This window comes from Schistocerca americana, chromosome X, assembly GCF_021461395.2.
Source record: "Schistocerca americana isolate TAMUIC-IGC-003095 chromosome X, iqSchAmer2.1, whole genome shotgun sequence".
Lineage (NCBI taxonomy): Eukaryota > Metazoa > Arthropoda > Insecta > Orthoptera > Acrididae > Schistocerca > Schistocerca americana.
This window is the reverse complement of record NC_060130.1, coordinates 98038044-98054031: the sequence shown is the minus strand read 5'-3', so window position 1 is coordinate 98054031 and position 15988 is coordinate 98038044. Positions and strand designations below refer to the sequence as shown.

The 15988-nt window shown below is 42.6% G+C and overlaps 1 protein-coding gene across 1 annotated transcript in view; it reads left to right on the top strand.

Annotated features, from left to right (window-relative positions):
• Positions 1 to 1386: 1386 nt before the first annotated feature.
• Positions 1387 to 15988, top strand: part of LOC124555115 (exostosin-2) — a 100888-nt gene continuing 86286 nt past the window's right edge. The window contains exons 1-3 of the mRNA XM_047128918.1: positions 1387 to 2244; positions 2332 to 2556; positions 15326 to 15497. Coding sequence (XP_046984874.1) covers positions 1655 to 2244; positions 2332 to 2556; positions 15326 to 15497 — 987 coding nt within the window. The 5' untranslated portion in view covers positions 1387 to 1654. The remainder of the gene's footprint in view (positions 2245 to 2331; positions 2557 to 15325; positions 15498 to 15988) is intronic.

The window sequence follows — 15988 nt, the reverse complement described above, 5'->3', positions numbered from 1 at the left end:
AACTTGAATAAATGGAAGACTAAACGTATAGCCATAGCACACAACATGGTGGCAGTTGACAGAACCATCTCTTTCTTTACGCTATTTTGTCGAAAACTGACATGTTGAGAATTGTGGTTGTAATACAAGGTGTCCCACGTAAAACCATTATGCCCTACATACCAGTTAATCATCTGTAGTCGAACTGCATGTGAAGTGCCTGGATGCCGATGGCTACCTCTTCCAGCGTTTCTTATAATCATGTTTTAACGTTACTAGTGTGCATTCTTTTTTAGTTAGTTCATTGTTCATCTCGGCAGTGAGGTATACCGGTTTTATATGGGACACCTTGTACTAAAAGGTTTATAACTGGAAAAGCAACCAGCTACATGTATGGTTTAACAAGGTTTATTTGAATCAAACTATGACTTCAGATGGTTGTTCACATTTCGTTTTGTTTTCTTCTGGGTCCTCGTTCTGTATCCGTTATTGGTGTGCTGCACTAGGATAGACGGAAATTTTTTGTTCACTATTTAGTAACGTTTACGATGGATTTATTTCTTATAACTTGTATCAAAACATTTATGAAAAAGTTTTAAATTTATTAAAACGCGAAATGTGATGAAAACTTACGTGCTATATGCTTTTGGATCACGAAATCACCAAGTGTCTTTGTTGTGAGTTATGAAATTAAGACGTTTGTGATCGTGCATTACGCGAGTGCTATTCAATTCCTTGAAAAACACCTTACGCCAAACCATTCTCTGAGCATTCTGCGTAATATACGGCTGGGAAAGATGATCCCTCGATCGTCTAGGTAACTGCCAGTGCTATTTTGATTTAACTTTTGATTATAGTTTCCATATTTGTTTAAACTCACATTACAGTGAGATAAACTGTAATAAAACTATTTTTGCAAAACATATGAGGCGAAACATCGACACAAACAGCGTCCTCCACCTTGTCAAATTTTCGGTCAATCAAAATTCCTGGCAAACACGTCAAACACACTCTGCAAAAACATTAAACACCGTCATGTACTTGGCAAACACAGTAAAGTTTGACACATTTTTTACCGAGGTACAGTGGCCCTTAAGAAAGTGAGAGGTAGTGTAGCCTAGTCTTTCCTTTGTCCATTTGGATCTCATTACCGTTTCTGTTTTACTAATCATAGTGGGTGGCTATCGTTGTTGATTGTTTCCTGAACGACAGTAAATGAAATCACAGAAATTATTTAAAGAACACCAGGTCACATCAGTGTACAATGTTAATATCGAAGTTGAACATTACTTCTTGCATTTTAATAAAGTTGTCCAGAGAAGATTAGAAATTTCATGAAACTATTTTTTTTCCGATGAACCTGTCATCGACAGCGAAACCATAGTCACAGATTATAGGCAAACGCGTGTTCGTAAATCTATGGATGCAAATGTCAGCTGTGCTGCATGACAACAGTAAGGGGGAGTGTCATGCATGTTTGTATAACTCCGTTTTTTTCACAACGTTGTTGAATGTTACTCTTTCCTCCTACGCTTGTTAGAATTATCGCAAATCCGTTAATAATAACTGTGTCACAATGACATGATTTTGTACCTTTTATAAGAAGAGTGTTTGAGGTATGTGAGACGAGCATTTGACAGAGTCAGAAGCGGCGAAGAATATTTTAGTGTGTCGCATGTCGTTGGTGGTGCTATTACGGGAGAGTAGTTGTAGAGAGCGCTTCGTTAGCTCCAAAGTGATGGGAAGCAACAGAGGCTTCTCCAAACAGAAGTCATTCAACAATGGTTTTAGGCAGTTTTTTCTTAGTTTATTTTTGTTTGCTGTCATCTCGGTGGTGTTTCTGCTTACTGTCCATTTTCTACCATCAACACAAGAAGGCACCTCACAGGTTTATGATCGTATCTCCTTAGAAAATTTACATTCCCTTCCAGAAGTATCGCTGTCTTCAAATTCTCGTATTTCGGACGCGAGAAATCCCCGCTGCAGCTATTATGACTGTTTCAATGTGTATCGGTGTGGGCATAAGGGAATTAATCGAATTTTGGTGTACTTGTACCCTGTAAAGAAATACGTGGATTCAAAAGGGATACCGATTGGTAGTCAAATTTCGAGAGAATTCTACTTTATTTTGCAAGCGATTTTAGAAAGCAAATATTATACACCAAATCCAGCAGAAGCATGTATTTTTGTGCCAACCATCGACACACTAAACCAGAATCGCTTTAGAACTGTAGAAACATCACAAGCATTGGCGTCCTTGCCCTAGTAAGTAAAACGAAGTGGCGCAATGATTTATTCTATCTTAACGTCTGTAAAATACTAATTTTGTTTCCATGTGTTTATTTTCTTCAGCTGGTATGATGGAGATTACCCCGGAGAAAATCATCTTATATTTAATATGCTGCCAGGTGCAGTACCTGACTATAGCACAGTTGTAGAACTTGCTCTTGGACATGCCATGGTAGCTGGAGCTGGATTTTCATCATGGACATATCGGCCTGGTTTTGATGTATCACTTCCAGTTTACAGCCCACTTGTTGATAAGCTGCAAGCACCTGATGAGCAGAAACAACCAAGGTTGCACATCATCTTTGTTTATTTATGTATTTATTATGAGAGAGAGGGAGAGTATATTAGTGCTAGTTATAACTTGTTGAAAGTATATTTTACAGAAGTATCCAATAATAGTTGCTTCTGCCTTTTAATATACAACTTGACTCATTCCACATTGCTGAAGATGATGAGATTTAAGGAGCACTTTGTGTGACTGAATCAAATGTAAGAGGCTGTGAACTTTGGCTGGTGTTGACTAAGTCATAATAGCTGAATCTTATTGAGATTTACAGAGTGAATTAACATGTATTTCTAGCTGAGAAACATGGGCAAACATATTGAGAGTAGTATGGTTTAGAATAATTTGTTGTCTTGGTCAGAAATTTCTCATGAGTTTTTATTAGACACTGTTAATAAATAGGGGTATACTTCTGAATACCAGTTCACAGGCAGTTACTTTCAGTAGACCTAGTTTCCATTCATACTCTCAGGATCATTTTCTCAACATTGTGATTATTTACCATCAAATGTGACCAAAAAAAAAAAAATCAATGGAATCATTTCTGCTCGGCAAATCCTAGTCTGTAGAAGAATTTTTAATTAAAAAACTGGAATGTCTGTAGTATAGAGAATAATATTGATCATTCATTTTTGCTAAGTGTATGAATTTGCTGCTTGTGGTATGAGTAGTGCTTGAGACTAATTTGTTTATCTTTTGTGGATTGAAATGTAACCGCGTGCATGAACAAGTCATATATATAATAGCCTGTAAACTAATTTGTTCTACATCATTTTTATAGAAACTGCCCAAACAGTCCATAGATAATGGAATGAACCAGTTGACTCATTCTATCAGAAGTTGTAATAGAACTTAATGTCTCATTCACATATTTACTGAAAGTTTTATGTCGACAAAGAAAATATATTGCCTTCTGGCATAATGCTCTTACTTTTATCATACCAATTATCAGTTAATCACCTGGTTTTCACGAGAAGCTGGTTAACTGAAGTGTAAAATTACTGTGGGAATTTTCCCTTTCATGTTATGCCAAATGTGTGCTTTTCATTAGTTAGTTCAGACACTGTTATACTACCTACAACACCAGAACGAAGAAATGATTTTGTAGACCAAAGAGGTTTTGCCCAATTTTGTTCATATCATTTCTATTAGATATTTGAAAAACTTTTATCCAATGTACATGATAACTGCATTTAATCTAGTACCAAGTCTGGGGCAGGTAGACAGGTTATATATACTTACCAAGGTTTGATTTATTGGCAGTGATTTCAAGTTTGTGGGGGCCACTGAGATCAGCTTTTACTGGAATTATATAATATGATGGAAAATTTACCAGATCATGAATACTACAGAATGCTACTGCAAAATGGAAGGATTTTTGTTGGATTGCAGGATAAGCAATCTACAGGAAAGAGATGTTCCACTACAAGGAGATGTCATAGTGTTAACTCTTTTCAAAATATTCACCACTGACAACTCCACTCTGCATGGCAGCAGATTTTGCTCTAGTAATCCAAGAAAAGCACACTCATTCTGCAGAAAATGAGATGATCTAATGGTATATTGACCAAAAGAATAACTTCTGCTGCCACTGATACAGAAAGATTAAAGCTTGCGGGAATACGAGGAGTGTGGTACCACATGTTGGATTTGACCCATGACATCATCAAGCAGGCAGGTAACCCTATTTAAAGCTTACACATTACACAGATAAACAGACAAAAACAACATCAAAAATGTTTAATTATAGAAGTAACATGAAACTTATGGGATAAGAATGGGAAGTGGTGGGTTTTGGGCGGAACAAACTAATATGTGACAGTCCTAATAACGAAGACCTAGAAAAACAAATATGCAAGCAAAAATCAACCAAACAAACACCTCAGCAATAAAAAAAAACCACAATTAAAAAAAGAAAAGGGGTATCGGAAATATCACATGACCTGTATAACTCTGAGACCCCCAAGAGCATGAAACCCAACTCCAAAATTGGTACTGGAACTTTTATTTTGCGCATATAGTTCAAATGATACCACAACCAGCAGAACTATTATCAAAACCTAGCCAGATCAAAATAACTAGAACACAGTTGGTGACCCCCTGTGGGCCCGGGGGTTAGAATAGGCTCGAGGTATTCGTGCCTGTTGTAAGAGGCGACTAAAAGGAGTCTCACACCTCTCGGCGTTTATGTGATGGTCCCCTGTAGGGTTTGACCTGCATTTTTCAAAATTTTCCGGAAGAGCGAGTCAACTGGGAAAGGGCGCCTTACATGATGCATTGTGTCCATCGTGCATTGAGATCTTTAGCTTACTTTCTCATCGAGGCATTGCAGTCCCGCTCATCCTCCATCTCTTGGGCAAAGACACCTTACTGGGTGCATTTTCCTCCACCCACTATTCAGTGTCGTTTTCTGCACTGACGATGACCATGGAATTATTTGCACCTCATATCTAGCACGGTAGCCAGTCCACTGTGGTGGGGCTGCCATGTACCCTGTTGGTTGTAGTCCCCTGACTACACAGGGATCGCTCTGCTGATGCCTGTGCTGTCAACTCCACATGTATGCCAAGGAGTAGATGCCCGTCACCCTGGGGGCATTGGAACTCCCGGCAATGGTCATCCTGCCAGGTGGCCTTTGCTGTGGCTTGGTGGGGAGGGCCCCGGGTCGGAATGGGTGGCATCAGGGCGGATGACACGCCATGAAGCGTAGTACGTCATCTCTTGCTGGTGATCCGCTGCCAGCAGTCTAACTTCAGTGCTGAGAAATATGACCCCAAATTGTTCCCCTCCTTAACCACAACATGGGAGGAATGCCAGGTTAAGGATGGCAGTGAAGCTTATTCGCCCCAGTACCTCGTATGTGCGAGAGTTGATGGGGAGTCTTTCATGTCCATGAAGCCTCAGTTTTTTGTGGAGCATGTGGAGGGCAAGTTTGGGGAGGTGGAGGGCTTGTCCAAAATGCACTCTGGGTCAGTCTTAATATAAACAGCATCCTCTGCCCAGTCACGGGCAACACTCGCTTGTGACAAGTTGAGGGATGAAACTTCCTGGCAGATTAAAACTGTGTGCAGGACCGAGACTCGAACTCGGGACCTTTGCCTTTCGCGGGCAAGTGCTCTACCAACTGAGCTACCCAAGCACGACTCACACCCCATCCTCACAGCTTTACTTCTGCCAGTACCTCGCCTCCTACCTTCCAAACTTTACAGAAGCTCTCCTGCGAACCTTGCAGAAGTGAAGCTGTGAGGATGGGGCATGAGTCGTGCTTGGGTAGCTCAGTTGGTAGAGCACTTGCCCGCGAAAGGCAAACGTCCCGAATTCGAGTCTCGGTCCGGCACACAGTTTTAATCTGCCAGGAAGTTTCATATCAGAGCACACTCCGCTGCAGAGTGAAATTCTCATTCTGGAAACACCCCCCAGGCTGTGGCTAAGCCATGTCTCCGCAATATCCTTTCTTTCAGAAGTGCTACTTCTGCAAGGTTCGCAGGAGAGCTTCTGTAAAGTTTGGAATGGAGGAGGCGAGGTACTGGCAGAAGTAAAGCTGTGAGGATGGGGCGTGAGTCGTGCTAATGGTAGCTCAGTTGGTAGAGCACTTGCCCGTGAAAGGCAAAGGTCCCGAGTTCGAGTCTCAGTCCGGCACACAGTTTTAAACTGCCAGGAAGTTCCATCAGCGCACACTCTGCTGCGGAGTGAAATTCTCATTCAAGTTGGGGGATGTTTCTGTTACATCACACCCCATTGGAACTTAAATATGGTCCAGGGTATTATATTCCACAGGGACCTTCTCTTGCAGTCTGACGAAGAGCTACGCGCCAATTTAGAGTGGCGAAACATTCATTTCGTCCGGCACGTCCATCGGGGTCCGAGGGATAATCAGGTTGCCACTGGTGCCTTCATCTTGGCCTTCGAGGGTGACACATTGTCCGAGAAGGTCAAGATGATGGTCTACCGGTGTGATGTCAAGCCATATACCCCTACCCTGATGTGGTGCTTTACGTGCTAGAAGTTCAGCCATATGTCTTCCCGCTGTACTTCCAGTGGCACATGATGAGTTTGCAGAAGTTGATCACAACCCAATACTCTGTGCCCCACCTCCCATCTGTATCAACTGCAGAGAGCATCATTCACCTTGCTTGCCAGACTGCTGGACTTTACAGAAAGAGAGGAAAGTCATGGAATAAAAGACCCAGGACCAACTGACCTACACTGAGGCTAAGAGGAAACACGAGCGCCTATATCCTGTGGCTCTGACCTCCTCTTACGCCGCCGCTACGACAACCATTGTCACCCCATCAGTTCCTTTCATTCCTGTCGCCTCTCAGAACTAGAAGACTACACCTGCCCCCTCGATGGTGGGGGGGGGGGGGGGGCACTTCCCTCCCTGTTGCTCCCACACCACCTACTTTGGGAGCAACAACCCCCCAACCATCGGGGATATCAGTCCCCACTTCTGGAAGGGGTCCCTTGGGTCATTCCTTTCACAGGTCTGCTTATGGGAAAGACGACACCCGCCAGTGGCTGAAGAGCCCAAAAGCAGCTGGTGGTAGGGCTTCACACTCATCTTCAGTCCTGGAGACTGAATCAGTGAAGTCCTCCCAGCCAGGGAAACCCAAGGAGCAGCAAGAGAAATCCAAAAAGAAGGTCCCCAAGACGAAGGGAATTGTGGTGACACCCACACCTCTGCTACCTACAAGCTCTGCATCTGTGGATGAGGTGGAGATTCTGGTGTCTGCTGAGGACCTATATCTCACCAGACCCTCGGACACAATGGATATAGACTGCTCAGCGAAAAGTTGGTGTCAGTATGAGACCCTGAGGCATAAACTGCCTCATTGAATGTTCCAAGCCTTCCCAGTCTCATGATGGCATCATCCTCTAGTGGAATTGCTGTGGTTTTTTCCACCACCTGGCTGAGCTACAGCAGCTGTTAAGCTTTACACCTGCTTTCTGCATTGCCCTCCTGGAAACTTGGTTCCCGGCCATGTGGGCCCCTGCCGTCAGCGGCTATAGGGGATACTACAGGAACTGTAGTGACTATAATTGAGTGTCAGATGGAGTTTGCATGTATGTCCTAAACTCTTTTAGTAGTGAACCTGTGCCCTTTCAAACCCCTCTTGAAGCTGTGGCTGTCAGAATAAGGACAACACAGGAAATAACTGTCTACAATGTATATCTTCCTCCAGATGGTGCAGTATCCCTGAACGCATTGACTGTACTGATTGATCAACTCCCTAAACCTTTCCTACTTTTGGGAGATTTTAACACCCATAACCCCTTGTGGGGTGGCGCCATGCTTACTGCTGAGGCAGAGATGTCGTAACTTTACTGTCTCAGTTCGACCTCTGCCTCTTAAATACTAGGACCACCACACATTTCAGTGTGGCTTATGGCAGTTACTCGGCCATTTATCTATCAATTTTCAGCCCAGGGCTTCTCCCATCTATCCACTAGAGAGCACATGACAACCTGTGTGGTATTGACCCGTTCCCCATTTTCCTGTCACTGCCGCGGCATCAGTCCCACGGACACCTGCCCAGATGGGCTTTAAACAAGGCAGACTGGGAAACTTTCATCTCTGCTGTCACCGTTGAATCTCCCCCACATGATATCATTGATGTGATGGTTGAGCAGGTGACTACAACAATCGTTTCTGTGGCAGAAAACATGATCCCTCATTCTGTAGGGTGCCCCCAGCAAAATGCAGTTCCTTGGTGGTCGCCGGAAGCTGCTGAAGCAATTAATGAACGTCAGCGAGCTCTAAAGCGGCATAAGCAACACCCTTCCCTGGAGCACTTCATAGCCTTTAAACGGCTCTGTGCGTTCGTTCACCAACTTACCAAATGACAGAAGCAGGAGTGTTGGGAGAGGGATGTCTCAACCATTGGGTGCCATACATCACCTTCTCAAGTCTGGGCGAAGATCAAACTTGTTTTCGGGTACCAGACCCCAACAGATGTTAACATAAATGGCATGTTATCTACCGACACAAATGCGAATGCCGAGCACTTTGCAGAACGCTATGCTCGAGCTTCTGCATCAGAGAATTACCCCCCTACCTTTCACACTCTCAAACGGCGGCTGGAAGGGAAAGTCCTCTTGTTCACTACATGCCACAGTGAATCCTATAACACCCCATTGACAGAGTGGGAACTCTTCAGTGCCCTCGCGCATTGCTCTGACACAGCCCCTGGGCCAGATTGAATTCACAGTCAGATGATTAAACATCTCTCATCTGACTAAAAGTGTTATCTCCTCGTCATCTTCAACCGGATCTGGTGCGATGGCGTCTTTTCATTGCAATGGCGGAAGAGCATCATCATTCCGGTGCTCAAACCCTGTAAAATCCCGCTTGATGTGGATAGCTATTGGCCCATAAGCCTCACCAATGTTGTTAGTAAGCTGCTGTAACGTATGGTGTGTTGGCGGTTGGTTTGGGTTGGGTCCTGGAGTCACATGGCCTACTGGCTCCATGTCAGGGCAGGTTCCACCAGGGTCACTCTACCACTGATAATCTTGTGTCCCTCGAGTCTGCCATCTGAACAGCCTTTTCCAGATGCCAACACCTGGTTGTCGTCTTTTTTGATTTACAGAAAGCATATGACACCACCTGGTGACATCATATCCTTGCCACATTATATGAGTGGGGTCTCTGAGGCCCACTCCCGATTTTAATCCAAAATTTCCTGTTGCTTCATACTTTCCATGTCCAAGTTAGTGCCTCCTATAGTTTCCCCCATATCCAGGAGAATGGAGTCCCGCAGGACTCTGTATTGAGTGTCTCCCTATTTTTAGTTGCCATTAATGGTCTAGCAGCAGCTGTAGGGCCGTTTGTCTCACCTTCTCTGTATTCAGACGATTTCTGCATTTCGTACTTCTCCACCAGTACTGGTGTTGCCGAGCGTCGCCTGCAGGGAGCCATCCACAAGGTGCAGTTGTGGGCTCTAGCACACGGTTTCCAGTTTTCGGCCACAAAGTTGTGTGTTATGTAGTTGTGTTGGCGTCATACCATTAATCCAGAACCAGAACTTTACGTTAATGACAACCCATGCACTGTAGTGGAGACATATCGATTCTTAGGACTGGTTTTCAACACCTGATTGACTTGGCTTCATCAGCTTAAACGGAAGTGCTGGCAGCACTTCAATGCCGTCCACTGCCTGAACAACACCAACTGGTGTGCAGATCGCTCTACGCTGCTGCAGCTCTACAGAGCCCTTGTTCAGTCTCACTTTGACTGTGGGAGTCTGGTTTATGGTTCGGCCGTGCCCTCTGTTGCGTTTACTCGACCCAGTGCAGCACTGTGGCGTTCGCCTAGTGACAGGTGCTTTTAGGACGAGTCTGGTGACCAGCGTCCTTGTGGAGGCCAGAGTCCCTTCATTGAAGGTGAGGCATGCACAACTGCTGGCCAGTTATGTTGCACACATTCATAGTTCTCCTGCGCATACAAATCACTGTTTCCTTTTCCCACCCACGGCGGTTCATCTCCTGCAGCGATGGCCCAGGTCTGGGCTCCCAATTGCAGTTAGTATCCAATCCCTTCTTTCTGAAATGGAGTCCTTACCTTTACCACCTATACTTGGAGGTCCATTCACATACACTCCCATCATGTACTCCTCAGCTACGGCTTCGCCTGGACCCTTCACATGGCCCTAAGGACTCGGTTAACCCCCGGCTCTCCGCTGCCACTTCCTCTTGATTCTTGACATTTACTGAGGCCACGAAGTGGTTTTCACCAATGTGTCGATGACTGATGCTCACGTTGGCTTTGTGTATGTGCATGGAGGACATATTGAACAGCATTCCTTGCTCGATGGCTGCAATGTTTTCACTGCCGAGCTGGTGGCTATATCTTGTGCTCTTGAGCGCATCCGTTCATGCCCTGGGGAGTCGTTTCTTCTGTGTACTGACTCCTTGTGCAGCCTACAAGCTATTTACCAGTGCTACCCTCATCATCCTTTGGTAGTGACCATCCAGGGGTCCATCTGTGCCCTGGAAAGGTCCAGGCATTCAGTGGTGTTTGTCTGGACCCCAGGTCATGTTGGAATTCCAGGCAATGAACTTGCTGACAGGCTGGCGAAACAGACTACGCGGAAACTGCTTATGGAGATCAGCTTCTCTGCAACTGACCTGTGTTCAGTCCTATGCCGCAAGGTTTTGCAGCTTTGGGAGATGAAATGGCATAACCTCAGCACGCACAACAAACTGCATCCCATTAAGGAGATTACAAATGTGTGGCAGTCCTCCATGCGGGCCTCTCGCAGGGACTCTGTGGTTCTCTGCTGGCTCCGCATTAGCCAGGCTTAGGTGACACACGGCTACCTCCTGCACCGAGATGACCCACCTCAGCGTTGGTGCAGCGCCCGGTGAGCTGTCCTTTGGCTGCCCTGCAACGGACTCTTCAGTTACCGGACTCGTTGCCATTAATTTTAGCTGACAACCCCTCATCGGCTAATTTAGTTTTACATTTTATATGTGACTGTGGGTTTTATCATTCTGTATAAGTTTTAGTGCATGTCCTTTGTCCCCTTGTGTTCTCCACAGTAATGCTTTTAATGTGTCGCAGAGTGCCTGGCTTTTTCTTTTTATTCTTGTGGTCGGCCAACCACGGTCATCTGCTCTCTTGTTCTTACTCCTTCTACCTGTTTCTTGTTTCTTTTTGTGGTTTTCTTTTCCTGTTTTGTCCATAGTAGTGTTGGTTGTCCTTCAGTCGTTCTTCTGGTTCTTCCTTGCTCCTGTTATTGTGTTGTACATCTCCTTTTTTTGTCTTTCCCTTGTGTAATTATTTTACCGGGAACAAGGGACCAATGGCCTCATAGTTTGGTCTCTCCCCCACCCCTTTAAACCACCTCTATGAATATTAAATATGAACCTTCACTATCAACTCAAATTACAAAATCATAAAAAACTTCTCTAACATAAATTTTGTTACCCACATCTTAAAGAAAATTACATAAATAAACAAATACCTTACAGTTCTTAAAATTAAAAAAAAATCTTAATAACATAGTTACCGCCCAAAGTCAGCTGAGCCTCCCCCCCCCCCTCCCCCCCCCCCCCCCACACACACATACACACACACTAAAAAACCAAAGCTAGAATTCTCAAACCATGAATCTCTCATCATTTTGTTACGATGACACATGTACTTGTCCCAAAGAAGCAGTGGCTATGGTGAATTCCGTAAATTTGCCATACATCAGGAATTTAATTGTAGCAGCCCTATCATTGGCCATAGCAGCAACTAACGAATTACAAGTAAGTTTTGTTGGAAGATCCTTACATAGTACCAAACAGGTGGAAAAAAAATTTAATCCATTAACAACACAATGAACTAACAATTCAAAAACTGAAAATGTATCAGTAGCCAGTAACTCATGGCATTAGAACAAGTCACTGACAAGCCAATGAAAACAAAAAACAGAGTAACACACAGCATTAAGTTCAATGCCGCAGCACCTTCACTCACAAATAATTTAGAAACAAAAAATATCCCACTCTAGAGCACACCACTGCGTACTCTAACATGGCCTCTGTAAACACAATCAATTTCAAAGATGCTGTGTCACAATGACCTTACACAATAAAACACAGGTACATCACAGGTCATTGCGGACAGGTGGTACTGTAAACTTAGCTTAACCCCTTGTTTACTTGGATTGTTTTTCACCCAATAATGTCATACGGCGGCATATTTTGAGACATGTCTGTACATTCAGAAAGAATCTTTTAACTCATAAAAGGGTGATCAAAATTATCTGTGGTGTCAGTTGATAAATACCTTGTAGATAAATATCCATATTTCTCAAGGCTGTCGCTCTGCCGTCGCCTAATATATTCTCAATTATGAGATGTGCAGTTAATAAAAATGGATATATGAAGGAACTACTGCATTACTGTAATGAATACTGTGAGAAAAATGGGGATTACACTTAAATAAGGTATTTAATGGTTTCTCAGAAATATGAACATTATTCTGTGTGTTACATTCCCAGTAAGCATCCATCAGAAGAAAAAAAAAATTGAGTGAAAACCTTCAGCTTTTAGTTCTACATTTGGAAGCTTCTTTGCGGTACACTGCTTTTAGTTTCTCACAGTAGATTAGAGTCTCTTTCTTTATTGTGATATTGGACCATACCAGAAATCTTGGTTGTAGGGACATGCTGATTTGTAGTGTAACCATAGGTCTAGCTTAGGTTGAAAGGGATAATTTATTTGAGAGTTGTGAAGCCAACAAATGTTAATACCACATAAAGACTGGTAACATATTGACCTATACAGCAGCCTGATGTTTATGTGCACCCCTCATTGGAAAGCATTGTGCCATATTTAATGCACTTTTCATAATACAAACTAAAACTTGAAGGTAAATTCAGAAAATTTATATGCATGATGCTGAACAAATCTCCAAGTATTTTTGATGTATATTATGTAGATATATCATAAATAAACTACAAAATATGCAAGAGGAGGATCTACTAAGTAAGTTTTCCCCATATGAATATTCTGTTTTTGTATAAATCATAAATACGAGTACCAACTGAATCATTACATGACCACATATCTTTGGATCAGAAATTCCCTCACATGAGTAAATACACTCAAAGACGAAAAGGGATGCACCATGAAAGAATTACCTGAATTGCATGGAAATCAGTAGATGTTATGTACATTTACAGACAAACAAATGATTGCAATTTTCGAAAAATTGGATGATTTATTCAAGAGAGAGAGCCTTACAAATTGACCAAGTCAGTAATGTGTTGGACCACCTCCGGTTCTTATACGAACAGTTATTCCCCTTAATGTTGATTGATAGTTGTTTCCCTGAGGGGAGCTGTGCCAAGTTCTGTCCAACTGGCATGTTAGATTGTTAAAATCCTGAACTGATCGGAGAGTACTGCCCATAATGCTCCAAATGTTCTCCATTGGGGGGAGATCCAGCGACCTTGCTGGCCATTGTAGGGTTTGGGAAGCATGAAGACAAGCTGTAGAAACTATTGCCATGTGTGAGCGGGCATTATCGTGCTGAACTGCAAGCCAGGATGACTTGCCATTAAGAGCAACAAAATTGGGCATAGAATATCATTGACGTACTGCTGTGCTGTAAGGGTTTCGCAAATTACATGTAAAAGAGTCCTGTTATAAAATAAAATGATTGCCCAGACCATCGCTCCTTTTTATCAGATTGTATGGCAGGTGATAGGTTGGTAACCCACCGCTATCAGAGGCATCTCCAGAAACTCCTCCGTCATTCATCGGTGCTCAGTTCAAAGTTGGACTCATCACCCAAGACAGTTCTACTCCAGTCCGTGAGATTCCAGGCCAAATGTGTCTGACATCTGTCATCAATCTAGGTCAACCAGTTCCTACTTGACACTGTGTTTCATTCATCCATTCCTGCTAACATGTCGGACAGTGACATGGCTCCTATTCAAACGTTAGGCAATTCACTGATTTCTCCAACTAGCTTCTCTGAGCCCAAATGTCGAACTCTGTGTATATTGCTCATGCATCTGTCTGCAAGGCATACTTACTGTCCAACTGAGTACACAGAATGAAATTCACAAAGACTTTATGCCCTGGTATTGAGATGCCCCTGTTTAGTATCCTTGGCATCTGCAGAGTAAAATTGCACTTCAGCATCACACATTCATCCATTGGCAGCCAAATTTTACAATTTTGCATTTGCTGTTGATACATGTATGAATCTCAATATGTGGCCAATTTGCATAACTCCTTTGTGGTGTGTGTGTGTGTGTGTGTGTGTGTGTGTGTGTGTGTGTGTGTGTGTGTGTTTGGGGGGGGGGGGGAGGGATGAAAAAGGGTAAAAGGGTATGTGCAGAAGTACTCTTGTACCCTGATATTTGTCCAGATAATATTGCCAGTCAAGTCTATTATCATTCTGACAAAGTAAAGTTAGATGTACCTATCTTTAAATGAAATGTCTCGTATCATCATAGAGTTTTTGACCTTTGTGCATTCTGTCCAGTACAGTTCCACCCTCAACATATTTACCTACAGGCTGGAGTAGTTAGCACAAACATTCATTTGTTCATGTAGAGATTTTTGCACGATGAAGATAGGGTGAGAACCCTTGCAACTTGTCAATAAGTGCAGTCTTATTCATTGAAGAACATGTGCTCAAGATACTGCCATGTGGTGTTGTTTTAATATCAGATGATTATATTTCTCTTATTCATGTTTCCTATTGCAGTTGGTTTTTGTTAATTATTTCATCTGTTATAGTTAGTATTGTGAAGTTTGCGACTGATAACCCAAGTGAAAATTTGGAATGTCTGGATCAATTGGAAGCACATTTATCCACTGTGTTCTTTGGTAGTTACACTATCATCATCAGGTGATGCCTGTGAATAATAGGTGGATAAAAATCTAGTGATTCATTCAGAAGTTTGAAGATTTTCATGTTTCCATTGAGACATCTGACAAAAACTAGCAGATAGGTTATCTCTTGCACATTATGTGCTGCATGCAGTATGTATGTGATGTTGAAAGGGGGCTGGGGAGGAGGAGTCACACACTATTTCTAGAGTGGCAGTATGTTAGATTTGTTTAAGATAAGGCAAAATATAGTAATCTGTGCAAGGTTTGAAGAGTTGAGGTTTCATACTGAAACAAAGGTGCATAAGGAGGTATAGAGAACTTGCTTAACTGTGGAGGTACAAAGCACTTGTTTAAATATCAGTATGCAATTTCTTACAGCATGTTCTTTTGACATCAGAAATAAAAAATCGAATTAAGGTTCATTTGCTACAGGTTGTGGTTAGCCATTTCATCTCAAGTCAACTTGCATCCAGAGTATATGAGAGAGTTATGGAACTTATCACAGGACTTACTTCTATTGGAATCTTGTACTGGAGCTCTTCAAGGCAACTACACTGTGAGGTGCCGAGGAGATGAAGTCTACAACTATCCAGATATTTTACAGGTGAGAGTTGAATTGTTTGTATGTACTTTAGAATTATAGACTGTGAATAGTTCTGGAGCCTTCCATGTTGGCTTATATTACTAGGATACTAAAAAAAAGGATGACTGTGTGTGAGTAATAGTCATGTTCATAGAAATGATATGCAGATACGCAAAATTATATTTAAAAAAATTGTTTTTTAAAGGCTGGTCAGAGGTAAGAGAAAAGAAGTCAGAAAATAAGTGTAACAAATTACAGTTTATCATAAGGTATGAGAATTGTTGAAAGTACAGAGCAATACATGAGGAGGGGATGGGCAAGAGTGTAATAGAAGCCTGCATTTGGTATAGATAACTTTAATTCACTTATATAGCTATATTACAACATAATATCCGCCAAACACACAACAATGCATTGATTCTTAAATATGAATAAAAACAATGTAAAACAAACATATTTTCTCTGCAATTCCATCATGTAAAAATGTTAAGACCCTCACAAAATACACTCCT